The sequence below is a fragment of the Thamnophis elegans genome, chromosome 3 (genome assembly GCF_009769535.1).
Source record: "Thamnophis elegans isolate rThaEle1 chromosome 3, rThaEle1.pri, whole genome shotgun sequence".
NCBI classification, from domain to species: Eukaryota; Metazoa; Chordata; class Lepidosauria; order Squamata; family Colubridae; genus Thamnophis; species Thamnophis elegans.
In genome coordinates, this window is record NC_045543.1 from 28,613,264 (window position 1) to 28,627,739 (window position 14,476).

A 14,476-nucleotide genomic window follows, 5' to 3' on the forward strand; every position below is an offset into this window, starting at 1 on the left:
TGTTCTACTCCTGTTGTCCATGCCAGGTTTTCGTTCTCACTGTAGCCAATTTCCTTCAAGTTAATCAGGCTGTCAATTCCAATTCAGTGTCTATGCTCTCACTTCTTTTCAGCAAAAGTCTGAACTGCAAAAACAGTCTCCTTCCCGGAGCCTCTTTCTTTCCAGTTCACCCTCTCTGCCAATTTCGCGTTGTCCTCCTCTTCTTTGGGTTGTCAATAATAGTCACAGATGTCTCAATTTCAACTGATTTCTCTCTCCACTTCCTTCTTATGTGGTTGCCATCGCTCCGGTCCTAACCAAGTGCCAGGATAGATCCTAGTCCATTTAGTGGATTTCTCCTACCCGCTGGGGGATTTGCCTTATCACCCCAGCGTCTTCAGAGTTTCCCCCTTAATCTGCTGGTCCCTTCAGAATCCACAGCGCTCGGAAATGAGCCCAAATGAAGAAGTTAGAGTTGGAGGTTAGGAGAGCTCCAGTTCCTCAGCTCCAAGCACGATGACGTCACCACAGGAGTCTAATTTTCAGAGCATCTAGCAAATCAAATAATTCAAATTCATTCCCAGTTAAGCTCCAGCCTTGGTGCAGGTCCAGTGGAGATACCTGTGGTATAGTATTGGTCTGTAAACAGTTTGAACCAATTGGGCCTGAGGACCTGGACAGGGTCTTCATAATTGTGAGCTTAGCCACCTGCTCATTAGAGTCATATTTCTCCTTGTTTTTGTCCAGTATCCAATCTCCTTGTTTTATGAATTGTTGTGGAGAAAGTGGTTATGCAGCAGTCAGTGAACCCCAGATTACGTAGATTATGCAGATCCCTTTCAATCAGGATTCAGACCTGGGTAGGTGACAGAAATGGTATTGGTTGTGCTTTCAGATGATCTTTGGTTCGAGCTGGATGGGAGTAGTGTATCCATCTTGGCTCTGCAATTTCTTGGCAGCTTTCAACACCATCAACTATGGTATCTTTTTGGAATGGCTATGTGGACTAGGAGTGGTAGGCACTGTATTGTGCTGGTTCTCTTCCTTTTAAAGGGGCATATAATGGTTGGTGTTGATTGGAAATTAAAGTCCCTTTACTATGTCGGGTGCCACAGGGTTTTGTACTTTCACCATTCCTGTTTAACATCTACATGAAACTAGGGAAGTATGTCTTCACTATAGGGTGATACATACATACATACATACATACATGCATGCATGCATGCATACCTACATACATACATTTATTGTGAATTGTCTTAAAAATAGTTTCCAGATGTCTGGTAGGTGGGAAGTATCGTCAGGTTTATTCATGTTGTAGGCGTGTTTCTTATTTCAATGGCTTCCATAATTATTCTCTTGTTGAAGTGTTCAGTTTTGGAGATTAACTTGGTTCTTTCAAAATCAATTTCATGTCCTGTTGCTTTGAGGTGCTGGAAGAGGGAAGAAGTTTTTTCTTCCTTTCTGACTGTGTTCTTGTGTTCTGCGACGCGTGCATTTATTCTCCTATTAGTTTGTCCAATGTACGTGGCTGGGCAGATTTTGCATGGTATTTCATAGACTCCTTAGTTTTCTAGCTGAATTGTGTCTTTGGGATTTCCTAAGATGTTGGCTATTTTTTGGTCAGTCCCGAAGGCTGTCTTGATATTGTGTTTGTGGAGAATTTTGCTGATTTTATCTGTGGTGCCTTTGATGTAAGGCACAACACAGCCAACCAATCTGCTTACAGCAACAAGGCCAGCACTCCACACACACACACACCAGTATTTATAGAGGGGACAGCAGCTCCGATCGCACTTTGCATGCACAGGCACAATTACCTCCACTAGACCGATTAGATCCCACAGATTAGGCCTCCTCCGAATTCCATCCGCCGGTCAGTGTCGACTGGCGACTACCCAGAGGAGAGCATTCTCTGTGGCTGCTCCGACCCTCTGGAATGAACTCCCCGTGGAGATTCGAACCCTCACCACCCTCCAGGCCTTCTGCAAAGCCCTTAAAACCTGGCTGTTCTTACAGGCCTGGGGCTAAAGAACTGTTGCCCCCGTCTCGAATTGGTATGACTGTTGTGTTTTTAATCATGCATTGTTTTTATGTTGTTTTAAATTCTTGTTTGTACCCCCCTTCCCTGGTTGAGTTGTAAGCTGCCCTGAGTCCCCTTCGGGGGAAAAGGGCAGCATATAAATAAAATCAATCAATCAATCAATCAATCAATCAATCACAAAGCCTGGGTATATAGCTTCAACTCAACCTTGGAAAGACTGAATTTTTTGGGACTTTACCATCTTTGCTAATGGAGGGGTAGCAGTGCCCCAAATAAACCTGATGCACAATTGTGGGGGAGGGGAGATCCTTCTGGGACTCACAAATCTTGGTTGAAGATCAGGTGGCAGTCATCGATAGGAGGACCTTTGCACAGCTTTGGGTTGTGTGCCAGTTTGCCCATTCCTGGTTTCTGTTTATAGATACTCATATCCTTGTTACCTCTTGAATAGTGACCAAATGGACTATTGTAATGCACTCCACAAAATGCTCTTTGGAACCTCATTCCCCCTGAAGTGATATTAGCATCAATCCTACCAGTGGTGAACCTATGGCATGCATGCCAGAGGGGGGGAACTCAGAGCCCTTTCTGTGGGCATGTGCGCCATCACCCCAACACAGAGTTTGCCAGAGTTCTGGTGTCTCAGGGGCAGCCTAGGGGATGGGCTCCTCGTCCTGGCAGAAAGTAAGGGGAGTAGAGAAGATCCTGAAGCAGCTGGAGCTGCAGAAGCGGAGACTGGATTATGGTTAAGATGGGCCCAAAATTGAAAATATCAAAAGTTGTTTGTATCATTGAAAGCTCTGTTATTGTGTTTTTCTTTTAAGACAAAAGAGGTTAATGTATGAGTTGTTTTTTCTAAACTAAAACCACAGTATTCAGGTTAAATTGCCATGTTGCAGTGGTGGGTTGCAGGCGGTTCGCCCCGATACACGCATACCGGTTCCTGCTGGAAGCAGCAGCCACTGGACTGGAACGGTGCTTTGGAGGCCCCGCCCTCATTCCTTTCCTGTATTTGTAGGAAACGGGCCATCTGCGCATGCACGTGTAGCATATGGTGCCTGCCTGATGCTCCACTGAGCAGCTGGAACATCGCAGGTAGTGGGTGCGCATGTGTGCACTGCCGTGTTGGCACTTTGTGATAAATAAGTGGGCTTTGGCACACAATCTCTAAAAGGTTTGCCATTACTGACATAGACCTACCTCCACTGTCAGTAGATGCTGAGTCTAACAACAGGGTGATTTTACTTTTCACGTTTGTTCCCAACTGATATTGAATTTGTGATGTTTATGCTCTGCATTACAAGGTAGTTTTTTAATGTAAAAATCCTTGTTTTAAGTAGTAAAAAATATGCAGAACATTTGCTGCATTAAGGTAGGCCTTTGGTTGAATGTCTGATTTAAGAGTCTCACCAGGGATATTGAACCACTTCATGAAAGTTACGTTTTTAATAATATTTAGGTAGATTGTTGCACCGAATTATAAACACACACAAACACATATATAGATACATATACACAATACATTGACCAGTCATTCTTCCACAGAATTCATTTAATTATTTGTTTATTTAATTATTTATAACATTTATAAAGCTGCCCATCTTTAAATCACCTCTGGGCGGCTCCAATCAAAAATTAAAAATCATATCAAATCATAACAAACTACAAACCACAACTGATTAAAACATTAAAAACACCAAAACCTGACATATAATTTGAATGAATGTCATCAAAGCAGTTCTAGATTAGATTTGGGTAAAAGAATTTAAGAAATTCTTCAATATAGTTGGAGTGCAAAGAATTTTGGTGATCTTATTTTCAGGCCTTCAGTATCTTCTTATAATCAAGCTTACAGTGTGACCCGTTTTTGATGTCATCCAGGCCTGTGATTTTTCTTATTTGAACTTACGGTTTTCATCCCTAGCCTCTACCCCTTACGTTTCCCTTAGACATTCATAGGACACTTATGCAAAATATATGAAATCAAATGTCACGCAATTACTAAAAGATGCTATGATTTAAAGATTTTTCTGGCAAAAATAACAAACATTGAATAGGAGGCCCACTATATTATTTCATTTTGGCAGAAGCAAGTAGCAGGGCAGTTTGTCCTGACGAAATCATGCTGGCAGCTATATTTTTCCTTTAACTCATTGCAGTTGCTTAACGCATTCTCTCGTAAGCAAGGATTTGCTGAAAATTTTAAAAAAAGAAGAAATGTAAATAAAAGTTAGACATTACCAAAAGTACAACTGCTAGGAACTCTTTTACAATTGTATATAACATTTTAGAGCTCAAAAATCAAACCTGTTTATTTTTTTAAAGTGGTGGATTCAAAGCTGAAGATTTTTAAAAAGGAAACTATTATAAGAGTAATTATTTTAGAGTATACATTAAAGTAATTGTAGGCAGCTGCTGAATTATTACTTTCAGCAATAGTGCTGAATAAAATTGAACAAAAATCTGGTATGGATTTTAAGTTCTTCCTAAAATGAAATGGATTGATAACATACTCGTATATCCTGATTCAATTGCATGGGCTCATCAACCACTAGTGTGGGAGCATCTAGAAGCACCATCGAGGCAACTCTAGATGTCTGGTTATCCCACAATAGCATGCTTCATGTATGTAATGATCCACTTGTCTTGTTGGATAGCTGGACATCTTCCATTATGCCAGTTATTCTACCTAGATATGGTTATCGCTTCAAATGAAATCTATTCTTGGGTGATATGGCATGACCTTTACAAATGTTGCTTTAATAATTGGTCTTTTTAACTTACTGCACAGTCCGTTGTCACAAGCCGAAGGACAGTCTGCACAAGATGGCCCTGATTTATATGGAGTAGCAGTTAAACCTTCCATGTTCCCTCTGGAATGAAAAAGATGAACAGAATGGTGTCATATATTACCACTCTTATATTTGTGATTGCTGAAAACCCCATGCTGTATCAATAGATAATTGACTTTGGTTGCATTGTCTTAGTCTCTCTGGTTTGGTTTCCGTTTTGAGAGAGCAGACAGCACCACTATCAGAGGATGGCCAATATTTTGTTTGGGTGTAAGATTGCACATAATATTTGATTAAAATGTGATTTAAGCTTATTTTTTCCCAGGACAATCAGAATTACTCTAATTAGACCTGCCATAAATGTGACAAACATAAAAATCATAGTTGATACATACGCTGGGCAGTACTGACAAACATAGAAGTAGTTGTAGGGATATGAAGGACAATAGGCAGCAGCACAACCAATACGGTAACTTTTGTACCAAACTATCTGTAAGATACAAAAATATACACAGAGGTTAATATGCTAGAAGCTTAATATTGATAACAAATGTGGACTTTAGAGGAGCATGTAAGAAAATAAACCCATGAGAATGTTGCAGTATATACAGTATACCATAATAACAATGAGTGTACAAAGAACTTCTCCAATCATTTCATATAAAAGTTTGCCAAAGCAAAGAAATGTTAGAACAAATAAGGCTTTCTTTGTCCTTTAATGCATATATTTAAAATGAAAAACACGAAACTGCTTCATCCTGAACTTTATAGACCATCTCTTTCTAAAGTGCCTCACCACATCCAAAGCAGTCTACGTGTCAAGTGCTATGACCAGCAAGTTAGTTCCTCCTTCCCAGCTGCATTAAAGCCAAGATCTGAATGGGCAGCTATTTGTGAATAACAAATAACACATTTAGTATGTTTGCAATCCTTCATTTACTCCATATCAGTACTTAAAAAACAAAATAGTGCAACATTTAACCTAGTCTACTTCTTCCTTTTCCTTAACATGCACTGGGACTATGGCTTTTAGCCAAGATCCTCCTGTGTTCAGGTCTACGGAATTATTTAGTGATTGTAAGGACACAGTTTCTTGGTTTTGTTTGCCACAGCACAGAAAAATGTTTTGCTATTAACTTTTTGTGGGATGTTTTCTCAATTTTCCTGTATAGCTTCAAGCCATGATTTTACTATATAACAACCAGGTATGGCCTAGCTTAGTGATTCAGGATCAGCCATAGACTTAAGTGTAATTTAAGGGAATCTACCTTTTTTTAATCTCACTCATTTTTGTGGATTTATACTTGGTGAACATAGATATGGCAAAGATATTAAAAAGTACTACCTGAGTATAATGACCAACAACAGAACCTGCTGGATTTGCTCCAACGCCATATACGAAGTTTTTGTTTTCATCATACCAAGACTGAATCATTTCAGCCCATGTCCTGGCATTACTTGACATGAATATATTTTCACCACATTTTATTCCATCTAAAAGTGGGTTGGGTTGGAAAAAAAGCAACAGCAAGAAAACACAGGTGAACAAATATTTTGAAAGAAGCAAAAGGACAGCAGAAAGGTCAAAGCTGAGCATTATCTCTTATCTTTCCAGAAATATTAATAAACGATTGGAAAGGAAAATTTTGTAACCAGAATCCTGTAATACTTTTGCAGAACCTTTAATTGTTCAAAGTAGTAATAAATTGTTTTCTGATGAGTGTTTAAAAACAATAATATAGTTTATTTAGATGTAAATTAGAGCCCAGATGCTTTATTTTGTGGGGACATCACCATGTTAATACATAGTGTGGTATTGAGATTAGGGAGATTCAGGTTTAATTCTCCACTGACTATGGAAATCTCTGAACATATTTGGGCTTGGCATCTACCATTACAAACAACTGTGGTGAGGACAATATCTTTAGCATTTTGGGGGGATGGTGGGCCATAAATGTAGTAATGTACAATATAAGAAATAAATGAAAAAAATCGGGAGAGATTCATAAATATTACTTTTCCTGCTACTATTGAAGAACAAATGTTATTGTAAATGCTATTTAATGTGGTAACCAGTTAAAGTTTTATTATGCCTTTGGATTGACTTACCAAGAATTCTTGAATTTTCTGAACTGTGATCATAAAAGCACTGATACGCCCAACGTTCTGCATTCGAAGCAGCTTCAGGATACCATTCCTGAATAGAACAGAAGTCAACAGCAACAATCAATCAATGAATGAGACATAATTTAAAATTGCAGAACATATTTGTCTGATCATTTTTACTACCTTTTGACTTCCTTAAAATCTTGTATTTAAGAATTTAGAAGTTTCAGCAATATTCTTTAAAACATCCTTTGAATAGTTGGACCTGGATGGTAAGGCTCCCTCCCCACCCTTTTAGACAACCAACCCATGTGTGCAGACAACCCATGTGTACCATGATAATTGCCATTAAGTGGGCTTCTCCAGGCCTGCTTCAGCCATTGCTGACCCCGGGCAGACCCTGGGGAGCCATGTCCATGGACTTTCTGACGGAACTGCCTCTGTCTTCGGGGTTTACCATGGTCCTCGTGGTGGTGGACATGCACACCAAAATGACGCATTTCAGAGATTGCTGAGCAGGGACCAGAGAAGCTGGTTGGCCACCAGGAGGCGCCTGAGGCACTGGAGCAGTGGGGAAGATCAAAGGAAGTTTGTCCCTGACGTCAGGCAAAGAATGGTGGAGAAACAGAGGCAGCAGTTATGGAGACAGACTCATAAGAGATAATAAAGCCCAGGTGGTTGTGGCTTGGCTCCTCTCAAGAGAGTGTATAAGAAGAGACTTTGGGAGGAGACCTTTTGCAGGACACCAAGCTGGAGAAGCTCTTGTGTGTATTGTATCTCTTATCTGTGGGAGTCTGGGTTGCTGCCAACGTCTTGCCTGTGAGTAATTGCTGTGAATAAAGCGTGGCTAACAGTAAGCCTGTGTCAGCATTAATCACTGGACAGAGGGGGGTCAGAACAGCTGCCCATCTGACAAAACTCTGGTGGTGTTTAAATTTTTTTAAAAAATAGTAATTCACGATAACAGCAACATTATTATCAAAAACATTAAAAACTATAGAACATAACAAAAAATAAATTTGGAAAGGAATGCTAATAATAGACCCACCTCACTAATTTTCCAGTTCCTTGGTGTCCTCAGGCTAGCCTTGTGGTGGTGGGAAGGATACTTTACAATGTAGGTACATCAGAGCCAGGAAAGCTCACTGCCTAAGGCCTCCCAAATGCAGCTCCCTAAATGGAACCCAGAGCGTGCCCTCTCTACTAGATCTGGTGATACAGGAAGTTGTAATTGGGGAGAGGTGGGTTCTCCAATAGCCCCATGCCAGTAGAACCTTAAAGGTGAAGTCACTGTGAACTGAGCTCCTTGATCTAGGAATCTTCAACTGGTGTACAATATGAAGTTGTATGAAGGCTTCTCTTAGCCACAACTGCCATCTGCCCCTCAAGCAGGATTTGTGAGTCCAGGAGGAAGCCCAGATTGTGCACAGGATCAGTTTGGGGCAGTATAATGCCATCCAGCACCAAAGAAGTCATAGTCTGAGAACTGGAGGGTCCCAAAACCTAAAGCCACTAGGTCTTTCCACATTTACGTGAAGCCAGTTGTGCCCCATCCAGAGCATCACTTAATTTGCCAGGGACAGAAACTGTAGAATTGAATATTATCAACATATTGATGATACCTCATCTCATAGCGACGGATGACTTCTCCTAGCAATCTCATTTAGATGTTAAATAGGAGAGGAGAAGCACAACCCATGTGGAACCCCCTAATATTAAGGGCCCAAGACTAGCTATCTCCTCCCTAATCACCAATTTTATCATGATTCCTGCATGATCAGGATCTCTGATAATTTACACAGTACCATCCCCTGGATTTTGTGATGCATGTAGTAAGAGCTGAGGGATATATCATGACACTGTCATTTATGTCACTCTGACTACCCCATTACCTTCCTTCTTCTTCATGGATGTCATAATATTTATTTATTTACATAAATCATTCCAATTGGTATTTTCAATCTGTTTCCCGGTGATACTGCCATGTGAATCAAAGATCTACCTAGTCCATTTGCTTTGCCAATATTCATTGCTATTTTAATGGGTAAAATACTTTGTAAAACTGGTTTTACTTTTGATGAAAGCTAATCAAGTTTTTTTCATAAAAGGAAAAAAATAATATTGTGCAAAACAGTACAGAAAACTGGTCTTATTATTTTTAAAGAACAGACTGGACAGCCATTTTGTCTGGAACAGTGTAGGATTTCCTACCAAGGTCCAGGGGGTGGACTAGAAGACCTCCAAGATCCCTTCCAACTCTTCTTCTATATTATTATTATTATTATTATTATTATTATTATTATTATTATTATTGCAATTGAAACCACAGTGCTTGGATGTAACTGGCAATTTTGTAACTGATTTTCATGTATAAGAAAGAAAATTGAGATGCTGTAGGTATTGTACTATGCTATCTACCTACTATATGTACAATTGCTAGAACATAAGGGCTATTGATTTCCATGGGATTTATATCAAACTAAAGGATCTTGAGATTGCAATTTATTTATTTATGCAATTTACTGGATGAGAGCTAACAAACTGGTGCTCAACCCGGAAAAGACCGAGTGGCTGTTGTGTTTTCCTCCCAAAAATTCGGCTAACGTTCCATCAATCAGGCTGGGGGGGCAAAATTTATACCCCTCAGACAGGGTCCGCAACTTGGGAGTCCTCCTGGATCCACAGCTGAGTTTTGACCACCATTTGTCGGCTGTGACCAGGGGGGCATTTACCCAGGTTTGCCTGGTGCGCCAGTTGCGGCCCTACCTGAACCGGGAGGCTCTCACAACAGTCACTCGAGCCCTTGTGATCTCTAGGCTGGAATACTGCAATGTGCTCTACATGGGGCTGCCCTTGAAGAGCATCCGGCGACTTCAGCTAGTCCAGAATGCGGCCGCGCGAGTGATCATGGGCGCACCACGGTTCGCCCATATAACACCGATCCTCCGTGAGCTGCGCTGGCTACCTGTTGATCGTCGGGTGCACTTCAAGGTCCTACTTACCACCTATAAAGCGCTCCATGGTAGTGGATCTGGCTATCTGAGAGACCGCCTCCTGCCAATTACCTCCCTGCGTCCCATCAGATCGCACAGGGTAGGCCTCCTCCGAATTCCATCCGCCAGTCACTGCCGACTGGCGACTACGCGGAGGAGAGCCTTCTCAGTTGCAGCTCCGACGCTATGGAACAACCTCCCCGTGGAGATCCGCACCCTCACCACAGTCCAGGCCTTCCGCACAGCCCTCAAGATCTGGCTATCCCATCAGGCCTGGGGATAGGATTTATTCTCACCCTGCCCGAATGTTGAGTGAATGTTGTGTTTTTATGGTTAATTTTTTTTTACTCACGTTTTTTTTTTCTTTCTTTCTTTTAAGTCTTGTTTTGCACTCCCTTCCCTCATTGTTGTAAGCCGCCCTGAGTCCCCTCAGGGAAAAGGGCGGCATATAAATGTTCAATAATAATAATAATAATAATGTGAAATGTGCAAGTCTAATCTTTGCTGAGATTATGGCAATTAAAGATACAACAGCTAATATTGGAATGTAAAAAAATACAGCTACGAGGAGGCACTAGATATTGCCAAAGACCCTCAGCTTAATTCCCCCTCAATTTCCTACTTTTATTATATATTTTCATGATATTTTTTCATTATATATTTCCCTGAGTGGTATTGTGGTATTATAACTGATAGATTCAAACAAAAATATAGATGCACCTAAATTCACATTGGCAAAAAAACCAGAATTAATCAATCAATAATAAATATATTCACTTATTGTAGTTATTAAATCATATAATATTTATACTAGTAAGGAACTTAAACTTCCAAACTCTATTACAAATATAATTATATTTAGTTTACCATTCTTAGCATGTTGCTAGCTGTTGGACTCACTGATCTCCTCAAAGAATTGTGCATGTTAACAATCTCATCTTGCTTTTCTTTTCTCCTGGGTGACTCAGATTCAAAATTAACCTTAAGGTAACAAGCAAAATAAAATAAAATAAAAACAATTAAAATTGTATGACTTTGAATAGAACAGGCAGCTAGTGGCCTCAGGATTCAGCACCAGTCCTTGTGAATGACATTGCCTTATCTTCTTCTATCACCATTCTACTCCCTGCAACTTTCTTCTGACCCCTAGCTATGAAACAGTGGCCCCATTTGTCTGTGTACTGGATAAGAGACTAGCCATGAGAAGCAGGTGATAACAGAGCCAAGTTAAAATGAATTAATCATTATTCTTCATGGGAATACTGCAGTGGTATGTATTTATATAAAGAATTTATGGTTTCACCACAAAACCGCGTTCGACTAAACCGCGCTTGACGAAACCGCGTAGCTGACGTCATCAACAGGGCGACAACAGCGCGGAGACAGAAGCACGCTGTAAACGCTAAACCTAAAATTAACCCCTAAACCTAAACCTAACCCCCCCTAAACCTAATCCTAACCCTAACCCTAAACCTAACCCCTAACCTAACCCTAAACCTAACCCTTAACATAACCCTAAACCTAATCCTAACCCTTAACCTAACCCTAACCCTAACCCTAACCCTTAACCTAACCCTAAAGCTAACCCTAAAGCTAACCCTAAACCTAACCCTTACCTTAAGTTTAATCGGCTTGCTTTCAAAGCACTATTTAAAGCGCCCTTCTTTCTCCGCGCTGGCTGTTGTCGCCCTGTTGATGACATCAGCGACGCGGTTTAATCGGGCGCGGCTTAGTCGAGCGCGGTTTTGACGGGTCACGGAATTTATATGGCTGTCTATCTCCTATAATGATCTTAAGTGGCTCTCAACAGGAATAAAAGAGAGCTGTCCTATTCACCAAGTGTCAGACCAATCAGCCTCATTGAACCCCCATCCGAGCCCAATACTTGGGGAGGGGGGGGCAGAACCAGATCTTCACTGCCCTCTGGAAGGCTTAAAAGGGTAGGGATCCCTCAAGTCTCAGGTGTGTGTGTGTGTGTGGGGGTATTCCAGTGGATTGGGACTTGAGTTCTGTTATAGGCCACAGGAATTAAAATTAGTCAGATTCTTTTCATTAAATATGCCTGTTTTAATTATATTTGAATGCCCCGTTCAGCATGATTTTGTTTTCTTTGTGTTCAGCCCTGTAATATATTTACAAATTAAAATGAACAGTTAGACTGACTAAGCTTCTCTGACTAGACCAGAGTATTGAATGCTAATACTATTTGATTACAAGGTTTCAATATTACAGCAAGAGACTTGAAAGTCTGGATTCAGATTTATTTCACTGTTGCATCTCCTCTTCTTGCTCCTAAAGGTTATTTCTACCAACCATCACATATATGGAACAATCCAACATGTATTAGGCAGTTTAATGTATTAATTGTAACATGAGAAAGTTATGTACTGCGTATCTTAAATCTGCTATATATGATACAAAATATTAGACTTACATCTCCAAAAGAATGTTGCAGCACTGCAGCAAGACTTAGCAAGATGAAGACAATCATTTCTAAAAAATATATATATTAAGATATATCAGTGCTTAATCTCCTTAATGGAATTTGTGCCAATTTTCTGTAAATAGTTCAGATATCTCCTAAACCACAAAACTTATTCTAACTCTTAAGTATTTTTTCTTTTACTCCCTTGTACTCCAATAGGCGTCCTGCATTCTAAGGTTCATTCTAAGGATATGTAAATCATCTATAAACCCATAACAGTTCCTTAAGTTTTCCCTTATTGGTTTGCTGCAGTAAAAAATAACTTTCACCCCAGCCATTTCCATAAAAGCCAATCAAAAATTCACTCTGATCAGTGATTATTGGCTATAATCTACAAGATGTTTGAAGGATCCCAGGTTGGTAACAGCTCATTTAGAATATATTGCTTCTCAATTTTTGTCTTATATCAGATAAAATCAACTATATCTACAGATGCAAAGGCTACAGGGCTAACACATATGGCAATGGTGATTGCTCCTCAGGCAATGCAATCAGAATTTGTTCCTGATTGCAAGAATTTGGCCTGGCAGCCTTTATCATAAGAGCATAGAAACAGATTGGATTAATATGATCAACTTAGTTGACTTCCCAGTATCTCAGGTGTGCTAGGAAGTGATGATACCACTGTATGTGGAGTTGGCTTTTCTGTGGCCCTTTTTCGTGGCTGTAGTATCTAATGAGAAACTACAGGCAGAAGAAGCGGAGATGAACTTTCAAATGGATAGCAGAATGGGCAGCTGTATACATTTAATAATAATTTTTTTAAAATTAAAATTGCTGAGTTAGAACTCTAGCATTATGCATAAAATATTGGGAGGCACTAAACCAGACTGCCAAAATCTGAGAGAAGGAAATACAAAAAATGCTATATTTTATGAGTTCAGTTTCTCTTAGGAAAAATTATTAAGCCAAAAAGCAAAAAGGAATAGGATTAAGTTGAGGTTTTATGCATTGCAGTATACATTTACAGACCAGTGGTACAAATGTTTATTTCGAAGTTAGTTCCATTGAGTTCAATTTGCATTTCATTCATATAAATGCACAAAAAGATCTGTAGCCTTGAAACAGTTTTAATTCTAATTTCCTCTTTCCAGGGAATCTTAGAAATGTTAGTTTAGTAAGGGAAGATCCCAGAAATGCCTAATAGGATCATCGGCAAACTCAAAAAACAGCAGTGTCAGGTTTTTAAAAAAAGAAGTCATGCTATTTAAGCTAATATAAACCTAATTTATTATGGTAATAGATGTAACATATTTTCAAAAATAGAACAAAATAAAACAATTTCGTAAAAGTTGCAAAAACACTAATTGCCTTCCCCCTGTAAAATTATCCTAGCTTGCTTAATTACAAATAATGGATTTAAACAAGTTGCAGTAAAATAATAAATCTTACCTGTTGTTTTGAATAAATCTGAAGGTAACTTCTTTGTTGCTTTCAGAAAACCGTGGAAGTCAGACAGAAAATACCAGGTTTATATACCTTCACTGCTTCCTGTAATTCAGAGTGACTCAGTGCTGAACAGTAAATGATATCCCTTAAGCCTTATAAGACAGAAGTTTGGATTTGGCTCAAGTTCTTTTTTTCTTCTCAGTTGTCAATCAGTCCCTTAATGATTGACATTACAATGGACTCAAAAATAGTTAGTTACAACCCATCGTTGAAGATATGACTGGGTAACATAATTGTATTTTGAGTGCTTGGCAACCAGCTCACATTTATGTCAAGTTACAGTAATTCACAATCACGTGACCGTGATTTGTGACTTTTTTTGCCTTTTTCCAGCATAAAATGGCAAAAAATATACATTGGATATGGTGGATTTGCTTAATGACTACATGGTTTGCTTAATCACAGTGACAAATGAGCAACATTTGAGGTCCATTGTGATTGTTAAGCAAGGACTACTTATAATGTTATCAACTCTTTAGATTTCAAGATATAGGTGAAACTCGAAAAATTAGAATATCATGCAAAAGTTCGTTTATTTCAGTAATGCAACTTAAAAGGTGAAACTAATATATGAGATAGACTTGTTACAGGCAAAGCAAGATAGTTCAAGCTGTGATTTGTCATAATT

General features: G+C 39.4%; 1 protein-coding gene across 1 annotated transcript; it reads right to left on the reverse strand.

Annotated features, from left to right (window-relative positions):
* Nucleotides 1-4,088: 4,088 nt before the first annotated feature.
* On the reverse strand, nucleotides 4,089-13,834 carry LOC116506081 (cysteine-rich venom protein TEL1-like). The gene is made up of 8 exons (XM_032213693.1): nucleotides 13,792-13,834; nucleotides 12,349-12,407; nucleotides 10,782-10,895; nucleotides 6,925-7,012; nucleotides 6,161-6,309; nucleotides 5,211-5,305; nucleotides 4,808-4,896; nucleotides 4,089-4,216 (listed from the first exon to the last, which is right to left on the reverse strand). The coding sequence occupies exons 2-8, from the start codon at nucleotides 12,403-12,405 to the stop codon at nucleotides 4,089-4,091; spliced, it is 720 nt and encodes a 239-aa protein (XP_032069584.1). The 5' UTR covers nucleotides 12,406-12,407; nucleotides 13,792-13,834.
* Between the last annotated feature and the right edge of the window lie 642 nt (nucleotides 13,835-14,476).